The sequence below is a fragment of the Ips typographus genome, linkage group LG1 (assembly GCF_016097725.1).
Source record: "Ips typographus isolate SLU linkage group LG1, UJ_Ityp_2.0, whole genome shotgun sequence".
NCBI lineage: Eukaryota > Metazoa > Arthropoda > Insecta > Coleoptera > Curculionidae > Ips > Ips typographus.
The window spans coordinates 30,559,736-30,577,331 of NC_138422.1; the positions used below are offsets into that span (position 1 = coordinate 30,559,736).

Here is a 17,596-nt window from a genome sequence, read left to right on the forward strand (position 1 = left end):
ATTCGGCGCGAATTTGTTAATTTCTCAAATATTACAGGGTGATCACCGCTCCCTTGTCACAGTTATTTTTTTAAATTGTTAAAACATATTCAAGTGGTTTTCAATAATAATGAAAGTGGAGCAAAGTTTTGCGTCACTTAATTTTACAAGCAAATAAGAAAAATGTATAAATGCAATAACAGAAAATCGTGAGGCTAGGTGATTGAATAAACTCTTTACTACTTGAATGTAGATGTTTAATTTCAAAATAAACAAATTTTGCATATTATATTTAATACTGATAAAAGTTTCCGTCAGAAGGTTGTCGTGAGTATCCAGCGTTGGTTTGGGGAGAATGATGAGAAGAGTTCATCAGTTTGACGCTGCACGGATGCGTCTTTTCCGTAACTCCACCAATTAACACTTTGTGTGCCTGGTAACCAAAAGTATTCATAATATAATTAGCAATTTTCCGTAACTCTCACACTTACAAAATTATATCTGTAAGGTATAACAACTTTCCTTCTTCCACGTGGTCCAGTTTTTACATCATCACTATTATCATCGTCTTGATGAGACAAAATAGAGGCTTGCTCTTCACGATCAGGTGTCAGATCTCTGGTGTTTCTTAACCTCCTCCAAGTTGCAATACCTACAGTTTCGGGCTGAAAGTAGGTATCAACTTTTTCAGGAAAAATTTCGGATGATTCATCGAACGTTGTGGTCAGAATCAAGTCTAGTTCATCCTTTGGCACCAAATCACTAAAGAAATTCCAAAACTTAAACTTGAAGCAACCGTATGGAAAAACCTACTCAAAGTTTTTGAATTTTGCAAATCTTCTAGCGCTCGCTAGAGTGTGATGCACAAACAACCGTTCGAACGGAGAAGTGCACGAATCGTGACAAGAATCTTTTTTACATTCAATGTTGACTAGAGGTTTCAAAAACACTCCTTCCCCTTCTAGATAAGGAACACATCCTCTGTTGCGTTTTCGCCCTAATAATGAAGACAAACTCTGAATTTTGAAAATCGATGTTTAAAAAAAAAAAACTTACCCGCTGCCATTTTTTCAAATCAACTTCAATTTATCTACAGCTCGTCTAGTTTGCGTGTCACCGGAAAATAGAAAATAAATCGTTGTAGTACATGCTTTTGTTAACGATATAACCGAACCGTGTTTGTCCTACAAATCGGTGAAACTGGGCCGAGGAATTTAGTTTTCGCTCCCCCTCCGTTCCGGAGGGTTATTTTAGGGAATGTCATCGTGAAAAATTAGATCTGCAATGTGGTTTTATTGTTGCCATTGTGTTCTACCTGTTTTAGGTTACAACGCAATCAAGCTAATGTGATCTACACTGTGTTCCATAAGTTTGGAGAAACAGGTAATATTGTAGTAATTTTCTCAGTGTATTGCCAATTTAGCCAGTCGCAAAAAAACGTTTTTAACCTTTTACTTAAATTCAATATCTCGGTAACATGAAGACCTAGAGAGGCCAGTTTTGGTTCATTTTGTAGTATTTTTTATCCTTTTTCTAGAGGCGTTTTATTGAAATCTCTAAGAGTTCAAATAAAAAAGTTACAGTCATTCAAAAATTAAAAAAATGCCATTTTTACAAAAAGTGCAATTTTGGCAATTTTTTATTTTGCTCCAGGAGGGCTCCAATGCACAGCAAAAGGCATATTTAAACCAAAGAACCTTAAATTAGGTAAAATAAGTACAAAAAAAGGACTAAATTTTTTTTTTCAGTGTCTCAGAGCATCATTGTGCAAGTTTGATACCTTCAACAGTTTTCCTAAAGCTCTTCTCATTGTGTGCTGTGCCTTCAGCCTTTAAGGAAGGAATTGAATAATATAAAAGTTAAATTATCTAAACACAGTTGCATGTGAAGTCTTTATAAGAAAATATAATATGGAAACTAAACCACTCAGCTTTAACCAACTTAAACTTTCACCTGTAATTAAATATTATGTGGTTTACGTCAATTTGACATAAAAGTGATAAATGCAAAATTCCAGTTTGAACGAAAAATTTAAAAAGTTTTAAAATGGGGGATAATAAAACTGCAATACCAGCTCCGGTCGATGTGTACGACGAAGAGTTTTATAATAACTTAAAAATTGCCAAAGGAATCATCAACCGAATAGGACCGAAAAAAGGTGAATACTGAACAAAAAAACACAACGTTAAATACCAAACTATATTCAATAATTATAACATAATCACACATTTTCCAAAATAACAGGCTACATACAGGATATTTAGTGCAAATATCTATTTAGTGCCTTTTGAAAACCTTTCACGCGCCGCTCTAAAGGAAATAAAGCTCAACTTTATTTCCCAGAGACCTTTAACATGTATTTATTCAACAAAAACTAAACACAAACTTACTACCTTTTAGTTCACAAAGGATTTAGATTATTAACTAAGCAAAACCATATTAATAAAAGACTTAAAACTAAAAATCAGTTACAGTATGTACATTTATGGTTTTGAAATACGAGGTGTCCTTTGAATTTACATCTATAAAGTATTTTTAAAAATTACTCACCAAATTGAATCGTTTAAACAACTTAAGATACAAAACAAAGCACACCACGTATCAATATCAAAAATACCACAGTAATCGCATTTTGTTAATTTAGACTATTTAGAGTAAGAACAAATGGCATATTGTTACATTGATAAAAAAAAAAACTATTCTTGTTACGGTTTTAAAAAAGTGGCGTTCCAGTCTATTTTTTTTTGGTAGATAAACAGATTTGCAAAAAATGGATCGGCAAGTTGGTTAAAATGAAATCAGACGATCCTGTGGTGAAGAAAAATCGTAATTCGTTTTTCCGTTACATGTTATCCGTTATGGAGAAAGCGATCAAGGACTCTGCCTACACGATTGAGGTAAGAATCTGTAATAGAAATATCATAATGACGACAAACTTTAACTAAAAGAGGAATTTGCTGTTCATATGCATCACAATTATTTTCCTTATTTAACTTATCCACTGTCATGTTTTGAGAGACCCAACTGGCAATACGACCATTTGTTTTTTTTTAACTTTGGTTAATTTAGGAAAGTGTGTTTTAGGGACATCCACACGAAACCGAAGATTACTCGTACATGTGCAAATGGTCAAACGACAAACGGACGTACATTGCCGCTAAACCCTTACCAGGACTGGGCACTCTGGTATATTTGGCAGTCGCTAAAGATCCTAGTTTAGGCTGGGACCACCCATAAGTTACGATGCACGTTAACAATTAATTTATTATGCCACAGTACAATTTGTACTAGCTTGTAGTGGATAATGAAGGAACATTTAAATAAAAACTATAGTTTTTACTTTACATTAACAAAAACTGATAAAACACAAAATAGCAATAAAGACATAAATAATAAACACAATACTTTAGAAAAGTAACAATTTGAAACTATCAATGCCCATGAAATCTTTTGAAAAAATTATTTATAAACTGTTAAAAGTGTCTAGGAACATTCCATGTAAATACTTAAGAAGAAATGTTTTTGTAACCAGTTTTCATTGTTTCCAGACAAATTGAAAGACTTTAGTTTGGAAAATTGACTTAGAAACCAGTAAATTTACTTTGAAACGGTGAAAATTGACTTAAAAATTGTATTTGGAACCAGTTTAGAAGAGACCACTACTTTAGCCTTGACAATTGACTTGGGAAACTGTGAAAATTAACTTGAGAGGCTTAAAAACTGTCTTTCAGTCATAGTTTTCAGAAAAGTTGATAAACTTTAGTAGTGAAAAACTCGCAAACCTCACAGATGACCAGATTTCAACCATTTTAAAGTAAAAAATACAATAACCCAAGTAGACATTTTTGTCAATTTTGAATAATATCCAGTGAGCCCAGAAAATAAAGACTATCCCCCTATATCGACGCATCTAAATACTTTTGAAGAATGTCATTAACATCACATAACGATTACTCGTTGTAGCAAAAAAAAACCGATTTTTTAAACTGAACTTTGGAGTTGTGAGTCTTCCTTAGGAAGCATGGTGAATTATTGACATTTAAAACTGGACCACCCTGTATATTTTATTGAAAAATGAATAGGATTAACCAATTTAATTTAATTATCAACTGGAATTTGGTTAAAAAAAGAGTTTTTATAATAACTTACCTAACGCCTTTTCCTACCGCCACCCTTCTTTCCTCCCGTCCTTTGTCCTTGAGCACCCTTCGGTTTTTTACCGCCCTTATTCTTGCTCTTGCTTTTATTGCTGCCCTTTGATCGTTCCTGTGATGAACTTTCGCTCAAATCCAACCTGCAACAAGGCAAAACTATTATTGTAGACGACCGACCAACCACTCCCACACTTTCGACCTACTTTGTGGCCTGAACCTGGTTGGCAACGGCTTTCTCGATGTCCAATTTAGGCCGTTTCTTTAAAATCGAATCGACGATGTCCAGAGTTTCTCGTTTTTCTGTTTCGCCCGAAACCGGTGGCATTTTTCGTTTCCTTGAAGCGCCTGGTGTAATGGCAGCAACACCTCGAGCTTCCTTTTCTTTTGCCAGTTTATCTTGGAACTTGCCTAAACTTGCCGTAGACGCTTTAGCCACTGTGATGGCGGCTTGTAGGTCTTTTGAAGATGCCACCTAATTTACAATAGCGATGTCAAAAAAATCTATTTAACTTAAAAACGGTTAAATTCAAAAGTTCAGATAGGAGGCACAAATAATTAACCAACTTTTTTTTAATGCTTAATTCCATTATGCTTAAACTGACTCTGACACTGTTTAAAGCTCTATAATGGCATTTCCAGTTAAAAACAGGATTTTCATTGTATTTAAAAAACAATTAAAAAGAAATACACCAAAATGCTATAGCATCCACTGTACTTACCAGACTTGGTTACCTGCAATTTATTTCTCCTGACATAAAGAAATCACTTGACAAAAACAAAATACAAATGTCAAATGGAGAAATGGCTTTTAATTTAAAATAAAATAAAATTCACTATGTCTACTTTTTATGAGAAAAGCATAAAGAGGGGCCTACACATAACCTCAATTTAGCAAATTTGCTTTACTTACCTCAGGATTAGCGACACCAACCCTTGGTACTTTGATCTTCTTGCTTTTTGCAATATTTCGTAACCGTTGCAGTTCATTCTTGGCCACATTTTCAGATTTTGCAACTGCTTTTTTTTCAAATTGATCTTCGTTTGGATCGGCGTTCTCTGGCACTTCAAGCAACCAATTTTTCTCGTTTCCTGCCTCGGCCCGTTTGAAACCGTACAAGGGTACCCACTTTTGTAACTGATCATCCCAGGACAATTTTGGTTTCTTTTTCTTTTGGATGCCTTTTTCTTGGGCAAACTTTTGCCATTTAGTCAAAGGTCTGGGTGTGGGTACAGGTTTCATTCGCGGCAAAACCGTTTTGGGTGGCGGTAATTTGACCATTACTGCCTCTTCCACTCTTTCTGTTGGTAGTTCCCATAGTTTATTCAGCAGTAGTTGTGTATTGTCTCTGGCCAGGTTCAAAAAGTAGTCATCTATGTTTTTCCTAAAAAGAGAGATTTTGGTTTTTTAGTGTCAGACATCAGACATATAAATAACAGTATGCTTAAGCTTTAACCCCAATTTGTACTGTCCTACTTTAAGCCAAGTTTAAGTTTAAGAAAAAGTCACAGTCTGAACCAGTACACCATACTTAACTTAAGCTTAGCTAAAAGTACAAAGGTGAAAATAGGGGAAAGGTTTACCTTTATAAGTATGATTTTATTCTCAGTTTTATTCAGTTTTACTTCACACAGTCCAAAACTATGATAAAACTAGAAAAACAGACTATAAGACAATATAAATAATAGTTTTGGAGAAATATTAAAAAAACATGTTTGTCAAAATTACTTTTCATTTTGCATATGAACAAAGATTTATAAAACAACACTTAACTTTAGCTTAAACTTTAGTGTTAGCATGTATTAAGAATAGAAGTAGTGAGACTCTTGTAAAAGAAAATTAACTTACTAAAAAAAAAAACTTACAAACTTTTTACACACACAAGGGTTTATGGTTTATTTTATATTATTCTTAGCAGAAATTTTAAAGAAACTATTAAATCCTTCCAAAAAACCAGAAAAAATTGTACATTGTACTGTATTGTAAACAAAGTGACTTCCAATGTTTTTTATTGAATAATTATTAGGTTAGAGAGGAGCTGCTAAGGTAGTTTATAAAACAAGTAGTACAATTTTGAGACTACAACATAACAAGTGATACCAATTCTCCTATACATTATATACTTTGTATTGGTTTGGGTTATAAATAATCAAACCATCTTGATTGAGGACTCCAATTAAAAATCAGATACATATAATTATGTTTAAAAAAAATTGCAGGGGACAGTGGTGGGATTATTATTAGGTTAAATAATTCAAAGTTCAACAATATTTATACACCCTACCTAATGTACTTAATACAAATATCACAAAACTGCAATCACTGCACTTTTGAGATAGTTTACATCTATTAAATAATGGTTTTCCTTTTAACTGGTTTAATCATGTTCATAAACAATGCCTTATGGCATAATGGAGGACATCACATACCTGTACGATTTGGTGTCAAAATCGTTATTATCCACAGCCAGTAAACTTCCTAAATCGAATTCCAGGTCCAGATGCTTTTCGACGGTGATCGGTTTGTATTTTGAAGCCTCTTGGCTTGTTTTTTGCAAAATTTCACCCACAACGTCCATTTTTAAAGTGTGTTTCTAACTATAACTTTATAACCTCACTTTTTAAATTGACAACACGTGTAAAAGCAAAAGTTACTAGATGGTTACTAGGTAACGTCAACATCAAACACAAAAATCCACTAGAAAACCAAATAGGAATATACGATTTATGAATATGATAAAACAGTTGACGAAAATAGTAAAAAATAATCAAGTTAGAAAAATAGTGAGTTTAGTAAAGGTTCTTGTAATTTCATAGTCATATAAAAGCGAGAGCAGAGACTCAAATAGCAGCACCATACATAACCTTAAAGATTTACTTTTACTCCAACTACTCTAATCATCCCAGAACTGTACTAGACTATTTAATAATGAGTTTAATACGACTGTTACTCTAATTAATTTAATATATAGTTTAAAAAGTTTTATTAAACCACGTTGTTTCATTGAGTAAAAACTTAATAATAGTAGAAATAATTTGAAAATTACTTTAAAATTTCAAATCACCCCAATAATTGAGGTTTGCAACAATGTAAAAAGTGTCAATGTCAAATAATGTTGGCTACTCTGGTTTTGAGTCTACTTGTCAACAGTGCCAATTGTAAAATTTCTTTTTGGTTTCAGTGGCCGTAGTGTACGCCTCGTGGACGTAATTTTTAATTATAGTTTTAAAAAATGACGGAAACCTTGCAACTTAAAGGCACCCTTTTGGGGCACAATGGGTGGGTCACCCAAATCGCCACCAATCCAAAGTACCCTGATATGATTTTGTCCTCATCCAGAGGTAAGTTCGACATCTTTTTTTTACTGTTAACTTCTACTACAGTTTTTAAATCTGAAATCATCCCTTATCAGGGTAACTTTTTACCCCTTTAATCACTATATTTTGTTGATAAATTAAATTACGCACATTTATAAATGCATATTACCGAATTTATGTAATAGCGTTTTTTTTTTTTAATTTACAGACAAAACCTTGATTGTGTGGAAATTGACCCGGGACGATACTCAATATGGAGTACCCCAAAAGCGTCTCCACGGGCATTCTCACTTCATTTCCGATGTGGTTCTGTCCAGCGATGGAAACTATGCCCTGTCCGGGTCGTGGGACAAAACTCTGAGACTCTGGGATTTGGCCGCCGGCAAAACCACTAGGAGATTTGAGGATCACACCAAGGTTTGACCACTTATTCCCATATAACCCTGGCATTATTGCTCATATTAGGCAAACAGAGCTTTTCATGTTCTTTTTGCTTAATAGTTCATTTTGCCTGGGTCTAAAAACTGCTATTAATATCCCCTTTAACCACAGCTAGAAGATTTTTTGTTTTTAATTGTAATGCTCTACTGCTACGTCAGAAGATTCCATGCCAGTCCTCTATAAGGTTTTACTTCCAATGTAAGTAATTCGGTGGTTTAAGGAGAGAGTGAAACAGAGCAGTAGTAGGTAAAGACCCTTCCATTAAAAGCACCAGTTTGATGTTTAAAAGTCACTCGGGTTGTTGCATGGAAGGAGAGTAATTTGTATTTCTGGGTGCGGAGAAAATGTTTTATATTTTAGTTTTCATCCTCAATCTGAAATAATACATTTTTTTACTAAATGTATCTGGTTGTTTCTTTAATACTTATTTAATTTATGAAAACTAATGTAATTTTTTCATAAAGGTAACTTAATAAATGTAAAATTGGTATAAGAGAAAGATTCAACACATAATGATTTATTGTTGCTTAGGTTAACATTTAGGTTTCAGTACACAATAGCCACATTCGTTTTCAAGCTCCATGGAGCGAGCAGAGCGTTTTTGACGTCACGATGACGTAATTTCGCAAAACCATAATTGGGTCAATTGTCAAATTACGTCATTATGACGTCAAAAAAGCTGTGCTCCCTCCATGGAGTGTGAAAACGAATGCGGCCAATATAAAAATGGAGAGTAAATAGTTGGTTAGGGCATAGGTTTAAGAAAAAGTTACTATCAGTTACATTTAGTATTTATAATTTAATTCTAACAATTATATTCACTTTTGATATTTCTGTCATAAATATACTGCTGGTGTTTGATGTTATAACCTTTGTTTTGGTTTAGGATGTGTTAAGTGTGGCTTTCTCCGTTGACAATCGTCAAATTGTATCCGGATCAAGGGATAAAACTATCAAGCTATGGAATACACTGGCTGAGTGCAAGTACACCATCCAAGAAGAAGGACATTCTGACTGGGTAAGATATAGTCTTTTATGTACTTAAAATTGACATTTTTATAATATACAGCAGGCAATGATGAAAAGTTGTCTTTTCTGTAAAACCTTTATTTAATTTTGGAGAACTTAATATTTGTCAGTAAAATATAATTTATAAACTGAAACCCAGTCAAGTTATTAATAATGAAATTAAAGTAACATTAATTATTACTGTTTTGGTTCAGTTGTTAATGTGTACAACTTGTTCTTGATTTTCACACAGCAGTTTGATTTCACTTCCAGCTTTGGCTGAGTTATTTATCCATAATAACTCTAGTTGCAAAGGAAGGAGAGTAAAGTTTGGAACTTGGTAGGAACTTGAGACAGCCTGGATTACTCAAGTTTACCAGCTGGTTTCAATACAATTTTTTAATGTATTCTTTTGTTGTAATTTATTCAAAAATAATACAAAATGGCAGTAAAAACGAAACAAGCTTCAGCTTGTGTAAGGTTGATTTAAATTTTTAAATTTTCCTATTTGCAAGACTTGCATTAATTATTTATGTTATAAGTGTGTAACTCATACCACACAGGTGACATTTAGGCTAGAGTGTGGTGTTCTATGATCCACCATTCCACTACAGGGTGGTCCAGTTTTAAATGTCAATAATTCATTATTCGATAGCCCATTAAAAAATAAGTTTACATGTATTGTCATTTTTGTAAAAAAATGCTTCCTAAGAAAGATACATTCCCCAAAATTTTAGTCTAAAAATCGTTTTTTTTTTTGGAAAGAAGTAGTAGTCCATATTCTTTCAGTGGAGTCGCAAGAGTACGAAAGGAAGGAAATGACAAACAGTCTTCTCCACAATACTTTATTGTGACCTTAGATGGTAAGGTCTGCTCAACAAGTTTCGGTCACATAAATGACCATCTTCAGGAGCTACAAGAATAACCTACTTTACATGGTGTACCATAAGTTTAATGTTAAAAAACGAGATGTTAAAAAACGAGAAAACGTACCTTAAATCGATCGATCAATGTGACTACTGTCTTTTTACAAGGGGAGAGACAGAGAGACCCATGTTATAACGAATTAGTGACTATAACATAGTTAAGTAGGTGAACAATGCTGTAAAATTTAACACATGTAACAATTGATTAAAGGGATTATAGGGAAATTTAATAGTTACCTCATTATGGAGAAAAAACTAACTATAGCACATTAAATTAAAATTAAACAAAAAACTTAAACTAGACCCATTTAGGGCTGGGTGAGACCCTAGGGGGAAAAAAAAAAGATCTTAAAACTCGTGCACCATCCACTGAAGAGGCGATCAAACAGGAAACAAAATGGAGGTGCAAAAATTTTTAAAAAATTTCACATTGATAAGCCGTTAATTTGAAGGCAGAGGGGGAACCGTTAAGAGGGGGTTACAATAAAATAAAATAAAATCAATAATTTAGCTGACAACAGGTGGATAGTTCTGCAACCCACAAAACAAGTGAAGATCAACAATAGAAAGGTTAAAACCCGCAACCATTCATACCGCAGGTGGTGGAGTTGAAAGTAAACAATGCACCAAACCAGCAAACAGGTGGACAACGTATTAAGCCAGATGAGGGTGGCTAATAGGGGTTCAAAAATGGTGGCAAAACTGCAAGAAATGCCGACACCGACACACGCCACGGTGAGGGAGGGGAAAGTGAAAAAGGAGGTGTTAGGGTTGTGTAAAAGGGGTATGTGAAGCATTAAAAGGTTAAGGACCTAAAAAAGGAGGTTGATGTATGGTTAAGCTGGTCATTCAGGCAGGTGCACCCACCATCATCAGAAGCCTTGTTAATCTCAAGCACCTCAAGGTGGTTAAGAAGTTTTTAAGATCTTTTTTTCCCCCTAGGGTCTCACCCAGCCCTAAATGGGTCTAGTTTAAGTTTTTTGTTTAATTTTAATTTAATGTGCTATAGTTAGTTTTTTCTCCATAATGAGGTAACTATTAAATTTCCCTATAATCCCTTTAATCAATTGTTACATGTGTTAAATTTTACAGCATTGTTCACCTACTTAACTATGTTATAGTCACTAATTCGTTATAACATGGGTCTCTCTGTCTCTCCCCTTGTAAAAAGACAGTAGTCACATTGATCGATCGATTTAAGGTACGTTTTCTCGTTTTTTAACATCTCGTTTTTTAACATTAAACTTATGGTACACCATGTAAAGTAGGTTATTCTTGTAGCTCCTGAAGATGGTCATTTATGTGACCGAAACTTGTTGAGCAGACCTTACCATCTAAGGTCACAATAAAGTATTGTGGAGAAGACTGTTTGTCATTTCCTTCCTTTCGTTTTTTTTTTTGTCATAACTGTCAGACTGTTGAAGCAATTTTGATCATACTTGGAACAAGCATTTACGAAATCAATACTCATTTTGTGATGTTGATGACGTTTGTCAAAATTGTGTAGTTGCGTAGATACAGGAGAATGGTTTTCATTTTTCCGTCTTATTTTCTACGTCACTAGACAATTTTCAAAAATGACACTTTTTGAAATTCTTTGTTGAATTTGGAATTGAACGTAAAATTCTTAATTTAGCTTCAAAAATCGTGTTTTTTTTGTTCCAACGGTCTGAGAGTTATAGCAAAAAAACGATAAACGATTTTTTTAAATTAAATTTTGGAAGACTATCTTCCTTAGGATGCGTTTTCAGCAAAATGACATAATACATGTCAACATTGTCAACTTGTTTTGTCATGGACCATCCTGTATATTTCATTTATTTTCACAGCTTTATTGTTAGTTTGCTGTGTATAGCATATACGAAGTCAGTTGAAACACACTGAAAAAACCAAAATAGTCGGCGTCTTTGTTAAGCATGGGCGGCGTGAAAATAAAAAATATTGAGGGACTCTGTATAAACGCTTATTAATCGCTTACTGCAATGCAAACTATAAACACCGGACTGCACTGCCTTTGCCACCTGTGGGGAAGATAGGATTGTCTTAAGAAAGCATAGGAAGAAACTAAAAATAGATTTTAAGCCGCCGACCAATAAGAACTGTGGGGTGACCAATTAAACGGTATTACGGTGCTTACGCCTAAAATTATTTGTGACAGCTACTCGTCAAGTCCACGTTGACTCCTCGTAAATTACTACGGGGAACAATCACATACAAATTTGCTGTTTTTTTCTAATGTTTTATGTGGTGTGTTGATCGAACCCCGTATTTTGACCTGTTCCAACTGACTTCGTATAAACTATACCCTTGAAACACCCTCATCAAAATAAATATAGGTATAGTATATAGAAGTCAGTTGAAACTACTCAAAAAACAATTCTGGTGGAATAATCGTCGGCATCTTTGTTAAACATGGGCGGCGTTATAAAAATTTATTAAGGCGCTTTTTGCATGAACTGATCAATAAAACAAGTAAGAAAAAGGTATCATTGTTATTAAACAATGTAACTTAAACCCCCAAGAACTGTATTAAATATGTAAACACACACTGAACAATATTATTTATATTTTAATATGATACGAATGAAAACTCTAAATACCGGACTGCACTGCCTTTTTCACAAGTACGGAAGGAAGCTAATCGAGGGTCTAACAAGCATCTGAAAAAACTAAAAATAGTTTTTAAAATGCTGGCCACTAGAAACTGTGGTGCAACCAATCAAACAGCTTTAGGGTGGTTATACTCAGAATTATTACACTATAGACACTCACACATCAAGTCCACGTTGACTCGCTGCAAATTTCTACGGGGGACAATCACATACAAATTTGCTCGTTTTTTCCTATGCTTTATGTGGTGTGTTGATCGAACCCCGTATTTTGACCTGTCCCAACTGACTTCGTATAGACTATACCTGTTGTTCATCTAGTGTCTACTATTTTTTGTAACACTGCAGGCCCAGCCAAGGTTCATTCATTTCAGTTCAGTATGTTTAAGGTTAGGCAATTGATACTACACACACAGAACTAAAAAAATAGCAATATCCAGGTTTGATTGATGTCAAAGTTATGATTTGTCTATTGATTATCAAAATTTTGATATTCTATTGGTAATAAATATCCTAGCTTGGCTACTTGAAGCATATGACATTTACACCAATTTAAATGTAATGTGTATGTTAGTTAACCCTTCATTAAAAGCACCAGTTTGACGTTTGAAAATCATTCGGGTTGTTGCACGGAGGGATAGTAATTTGTATTTCTGGGTGCGGAGAAAATATTTTACAAAAGTTTTCGTCCTCAATCTGAAATAATACACTGTTATAGTCTTGGTATATCTAACAGTACACATTTTCTTCTCTAAATATGAAAGAAAGGCGAGATTTTAAATAAATGTATTTTTCTTAGGTCTCGTGCGTCCGTTTCTCGCCAAACCACGCCAACCCCATCATTGTATCCGCCGGTTGGGACCGAATGGTCAAAGTGTGGAATTTGACCAATTGCCGTCTGAAGATCAACCACTCTGGACATGCTGGCTACTTAAACACGGTGACAGTTTCGCCCGACGGTTCGCTGTGCGCATCCGGTGGCAAAGACTGCAAAGCCATGCTTTGGGATCTGAACGATGGCAAACATTTGCATACTTTGGACCACAACGACATCATTACAGCCCTTTGCTTCTCGCCAAACAGGTAAGACAATTTGTTTTCATTTTTTTTTTCAGACTAAAAACCGTCAATTACCATATTTGTTCTAAAAATAACATGATGATAACATTTTCAACCCCTTGATAATACAATGAAAGGGTTATGCGGATATGGGACTGATTATTAATTTAACAAAATTAGTCTGAAAACAACTCTATCAATGTGCAATTGTTTAAAAACATCACTGATTTATTTCAGATATTGGTTGTGCGCCGCTTACGGTCCTTCCATCAAAATCTGGGACTTGGAAAGCAAAGAAATGGTGGAAGAGCTCCGACCGGAAGTGGTATCGCAATCGCAGGGAAGTAAAGCGGAACCTCCGCAATGTTTGTCGTTGGCCTGGTCCACGGACGGTCAAACTTTGTTTGCCGGTTACTCTGATAATATTATCAGGGTATGGCAAGTCAGTATCAGCGCGCATTAACGCGTTTTTAACTTTTTGACTTAATGTGATAAGTACAAAACTTTTTGTAATAAAAAAGTTTCTATCGTACGTTGTTTTTTTCATTGTAGATTTTAAGTCATAGTTTGTATTTTTTTTGTCTTAGTTATTAAATATATTATATTTTGTACAGTAGGTTTGTTTTGGTTGGTCTTATTTTATCTTGTCACTTTTTTGACGGCAAGGAAAAGGTTCGGTACGTGCCTGATGAATGTGAACGTCACAAAAATTTCATTTTTGCCAAAAAGTCCAGTTCGGCGATAATTTGAAACTTGAAGCCAGTGTCCAAGTAAAATGCTAATTTAAAGTTTGAGTTATTAATAACTGAGCTTTGATCAAAACTGAAAAGTAATCATTTCATTTCTTCCTTGCTAGTTGGGTTTGTTGTCTCTCACCACAAAAAAGGCTTGATGGGAAAATGGAATTCGTACTATTTTCAATTTTGAAAATGACATTAACCTAATCTACGACTACAAATTGTCTATTGGGCTACCTTTAAATTAAAACGTTTCATTAAAGATAATAGGTATTTGTTTCAATTGTAGTAAACTGGAAGTAAAAGGACTATGAAGTTTATGCCTAATTAAATAGAATAGCCTACAAACAATTAATATTCAAGAAATCCAATTAGTTTATCATAATAATAAAACGCGTAAACAATGTTTTGTTTACCACTTGGGGTTGGATGTTTTTCTTCAAGAATGTTAATGCACAACTTATTTGTTTATAAGAGCAAAAATATATTATGTAAATTAACTAGTCTTATGACAAAAACAACTTTCAAGATTAAAACAGCAGTCAGTTATTAAGTGAATAGTGTGGAAGTGTGTGATACAAACTGATTCGAAGAGGGATGTCCGAAATTCAGGTAATTATATCGAACTAAAAACTATAAAAAGATCAATTATTAAAGTAGCTAGACAAAATATGACCTTTGATAAAACTACTCGTGTATAATTATAATACACCCATTCCAGAAATAGGTACGTATTGAAAACATTGTGTAATAAAATACAAAACGTTGCAGTATTTAAGAGGTTTTGGCTCAGAATTCCACTCTGAAGATCCGCGATGTCCAAATGCGTTGCCGATTGGCCAAAACAGTCCACAAACCTGCCCTTACGGTTTATATGCGGAACAACTCTCTGGTACAGCTTTTACAGCACCTCGAGCCGAAAACAGGTAAAAACTCTTAATAGTTAATAAGTTACACACGGATACTCCTCTACTATCTGAAACTTTTAATTAGGAGATCTTGGCTGTATAGAATTCGACCCTCTGTAGGTCATCAACGGTATGAAAAAATTGACAATCTAGGTATTACCCACAACTGGAATGAACAGGACCCAGATCCAAATCAGGTAATTACTTGTTTTTTGGGGGTTGGTTCTAAACATTATAATAAGTTCGTGATCTGATGATGATGGTCAATTTATTAAATATAACAAATTTTCAAACAAAGTTTAAAAAATGACAATTTTATCTATCCAATCAAAGATTTGTTGATCTAGATAAGATGGAATCCATTCGACATACCTTTAAAGGGGGTGCGCATCGATTTTTCCCAAGGATTACAAACAATTTGCGGTGCAGGTGATCCAAAAATCAAACATGGCTTAGCCATTCATATTTATGCATGTAATGTTTCTATGGACGATAAAGCATTCAGCAATGCCGACGGGGACTTTCTAATAGGTATAATGCTAATACGATAAATTGTTTTTAGTAGGTAGTTTACTTTTTATACTTACAATATTTACTTACACTTTTTAAATTGGAAATTGAGTTGGTCACTTTTGTATTTTCACAAATGATAAGTGAGCGTTAGACCAATGGACTACATTTTAAAAGTAATACAAAAAAATTCATAAATTGACAGTGCCCCAAATTGGAACGTTATTGATAATAACGGAATTTGGAAAAATGGAATTAACCCCAAATGAAATATGTGTCATCCAACAAGGCATGAGATTTTCGGTTAAATGCAAAGAACCGAGCCGTGGATATGTCCTAGAAGTATTTGGAAGACATTTCTCCCTACCAGATTTGGGACCTATTGGGGCTAATGGCTTGGTCAATCCAAGAGATTTTTTGGTTCCAAGTGCTTGGTAACGTATCTATGCTATAGTTATTACCATAAAACATCACTCTTATCTGAATTTTCTGTTACCAAAACTTGCATTTGAAAAAATTAACCCAAAAATATTTTTAGCTATGAAGTAAAAGAAGTCAAGACGGAAATAATAACTAAATACCAAGGAAAACTGTTTCGATCCCAGCAAAACCATAGTCCGTTCGATGTAGTAGCTTGGCATGGAAATTACGTGCCGTTTAAGTATGATTTGAGCAAATTTATGGTGATCAATTCCGTTTCGTTCGATCATTGCGTAAGTATTTACAGCAAATAAATAATTAATTTTTCTAATAACTGCATAAAACTAAAAGGTGACATTTTCAGGACCCTTCCATATTCACCGTTCTTACGTGTCAATCGGAGAAACACGGGACTGCAATCGCAGATTTTGTTATATTTCCGCCGAGATGGTCGGTGCAAGAACACACTTTTCGCCCTCCTTACTATCACAGAAATTGCATGTCCGAATTTATGGGATTGATATACGGCGAATATGAGGTTTGTAATAAATAAACCATTTAACCAAATTAGCATTTTGTCGTTATATAAATAACTCCACAGAAAAAATTCCTATCTGATAAATTGAGTGATCTAGGGTCAGTTTTCTATTGAGAGACATTCTTAAAAACGCTGCATTTAGAGCATAAACTAAACTATTTTGCAACATTTAAGCCTCAAACTTTTCTCTTTTATAATTACCTACGTGACTTTGCTCACCTTGCATTACTTTTTGCAGGCTAAACGGGGAGGATTACTCCCAGGCGGCGCCACTTTACACAGTATAATGACACCTCACGGTCCGGACAAAAATTGCTTTGAATCTGGGTCAACCGAAACACTCAAACCGTGTAGAGTGGCTGACGGAACTCAGGCAAGTACTACTACCCAAAAAATCAGTGAAAATCAAGATGACTGCGTTTGTTTTGACGCTCTATTGATCAAATGTAATGTCACGATGGCGTATTTCGACAAAATCCTAGTTTTGACAGAACAATGAGCGCTATTTCTAGGTTTATAGCTGACATAAGACAGTAATAGACATTTCTGGCTGTTATTGATTTTGATCGAAATTAATAGAGGCGTTTAAAATAAACTTCAATATTGTGTCCTGTAGTTTAAGAACAATTTAGAATTTTGTGGCTATGGCGTTATCTTAATCCGTTTTGAATGCATATTTATTACGGAGGCTATAAACCGTTCAATTTAGACCTAGTTTTTAGGCCTTTATGTTTGAAAGCTGCCTTGGATTGGCGGTGACCAAATGGGGAGCCAAAACCTGCGAAAAACTTGATCCTGACTATTTCAAATGTTGGCAAGGATTAGAAAGCCACTTTACCGGACCGAAATGATTGTTGAAATCAGAAATATTACACAACTTTACATAGACTGATCAATTGATTAACTGCGTATTAATAGAATAGTAATTTGTTGGTGATATTTTTAGACAATTAAAGCAGACTTTTCAGACTATTTGGTTGTTACTGTTGACA

The 17,596-nt window shown here is 34.3% G+C and overlaps 6 protein-coding genes and 1 long non-coding RNA gene across 7 annotated transcripts in view; 4 read left to right on the forward strand and 3 right to left on the reverse strand.

Moving 5' to 3' along the window:
- The window catches only part of LOC145730844 (ATP synthase F(0) complex subunit k, mitochondrial-like), a 57,579-nt gene that overhangs the window by 34,074 nt on the left and 5,909 nt on the right, over positions 1–17,596 (forward strand). The window lies entirely within an intron of this gene.
- Positions 215–1,258, reverse strand: LOC145730616 (protein CFAP276). The gene is made up of 4 exons (XM_081981963.1): positions 1,036–1,258; positions 793–976; positions 471–741; positions 215–412 (listed from the first exon to the last, which is right to left on the reverse strand). The coding sequence occupies exons 1-4, from the start codon at positions 1,043–1,045 to the stop codon at positions 272–274; spliced, it is 606 nt and encodes a 201-aa protein (XP_081838089.1). The 5' UTR covers positions 1,046–1,258; the 3' UTR covers positions 215–271.
- LOC145730777 (uncharacterized) lies at positions 1,952–3,323 on the forward strand. Its single transcript, XM_081982206.1, has 3 exons — positions 1,952–2,137; positions 2,731–2,876; positions 3,064–3,323. Exons 1-3 carry the CDS (start codon positions 2,026–2,028, stop codon positions 3,214–3,216), a joined length of 411 nt encoding a protein of 136 aa, XP_081838332.1. The 5' UTR covers positions 1,952–2,025; the 3' UTR covers positions 3,217–3,323.
- On the reverse strand, positions 2,165–6,759 carry LOC145729691 (ribosome biogenesis regulatory protein homolog). Its single transcript, XM_081980593.1, has 5 exons — positions 6,561–6,759; positions 5,044–5,515; positions 4,337–4,605; positions 4,129–4,273; positions 2,165–2,884 (listed from the first exon to the last, which is right to left on the reverse strand). Exons 1-4 carry the CDS (start codon positions 6,707–6,709, stop codon positions 4,129–4,131), a joined length of 1,035 nt encoding a protein of 344 aa, XP_081836719.1. The 5' UTR covers positions 6,710–6,759; the 3' UTR covers positions 2,165–2,884.
- Rack1 (Receptor of activated protein kinase C 1) lies at positions 7,287–14,023 on the forward strand. Its single transcript, XM_081980713.1, has 5 exons — positions 7,287–7,472; positions 7,657–7,865; positions 8,776–8,907; positions 13,232–13,515; positions 13,729–14,023. Exons 1-5 carry the CDS (start codon positions 7,364–7,366, stop codon positions 13,952–13,954), a joined length of 960 nt encoding a protein of 319 aa, XP_081836839.1. The 5' UTR covers positions 7,287–7,363; the 3' UTR covers positions 13,955–14,023.
- Positions 12,331–12,866, reverse strand: LOC145731114 (uncharacterized). Its single transcript, XR_014178751.1, has 2 exons — positions 12,596–12,866; positions 12,331–12,492 (listed from the first exon to the last, which is right to left on the reverse strand). It is a non-coding gene; the product is annotated as an uncharacterized LOC145731114 (long non-coding RNA).
- Positions 14,690–17,576, forward strand: hgo (homogentisate 1,2-dioxygenase). Its single transcript, XM_081980190.1, has 9 exons — positions 14,690–14,840; positions 15,000–15,154; positions 15,222–15,333; positions 15,484–15,667; positions 15,852–16,080; positions 16,185–16,359; positions 16,431–16,604; positions 16,843–16,977; positions 17,327–17,576. The coding sequence occupies exons 1-9, from the start codon at positions 14,826–14,828 to the stop codon at positions 17,453–17,455; spliced, it is 1,308 nt and encodes a 435-aa protein (XP_081836316.1). The 5' UTR covers positions 14,690–14,825; the 3' UTR covers positions 17,456–17,576.

Coding starts and splice junctions, on each gene's coding strand:
- LOC145730616 (XM_081981963.1), bottom strand. Junction 742..792: donor GCAAAATTCAAAAACTTTGA/GTAGGTTTTTCC, acceptor GAATTTCTTTAG/TGATTTGGTGCCAAAGGATG. Junction 413..470: donor TACCTTACAGATATAATTTT/GTAAGTGTGAGA, acceptor TTTGGTTACCAG/GCACACAAAGTGTTAATTGG.
- LOC145730777 (XM_081982206.1), top strand. CDS start 2,026: ATGGGGGATAATAAAACTGCAATACCAGCTCCGGTCGATGTGTACGAC. Junction 2,138..2,730: donor CCGAATAGGACCGAAAAAAG/GTGAATACTGAA, acceptor TTTTTTTGGTAG/ATAAACAGATTTGCAAAAAA. Junction 2,877..3,063: donor ACTCTGCCTACACGATTGAG/GTAAGAATCTGT, acceptor AGTGTGTTTTAG/GGACATCCACACGAAACCGA.
- Rack1 (XM_081980713.1), top strand. CDS start 7,364: ATGACGGAAACCTTGCAACTTAAAGGCACCCTTTTGGGGCACAATGGG. Junction 7,473..7,656: donor GATTTTGTCCTCATCCAGAG/GTAAGTTCGACA, acceptor TTTAATTTACAG/ACAAAACCTTGATTGTGTGG. Junction 8,908..13,231: donor AAGAAGGACATTCTGACTGG/GTAAGATATAGT, acceptor TATTTTTCTTAG/GTCTCGTGCGTCCGTTTCTC.
- hgo (XM_081980190.1), top strand. Junction 16,605..16,842: donor TGATATACGGCGAATATGAG/GTTTGTAATAAA, acceptor TACTTTTTGCAG/GCTAAACGGGGAGGATTACT. Junction 16,978..17,326: donor GAGTGGCTGACGGAACTCAG/GCAAGTACTACT, acceptor CCTAGTTTTTAG/GCCTTTATGTTTGAAAGCTG.
- LOC145729691 (XM_081980593.1), bottom strand. CDS start 6,709: ATGGACGTTGTGGGTGAAATTTTGCAAAAAACAAGCCAAGAGGCTTCA. Junction 5,516..6,560: donor TTTGACACCAAATCGTACAG/GTATGTGATGTC, acceptor CTCTCTTTTTAG/GAAAAACATAGATGACTACT. Junction 4,274..4,336: donor AACCAGGTTCAGGCCACAAA/GTAGGTCGAAAG, acceptor GCCTTGTTGCAG/GTTGGATTTGAGCGAAAGTT.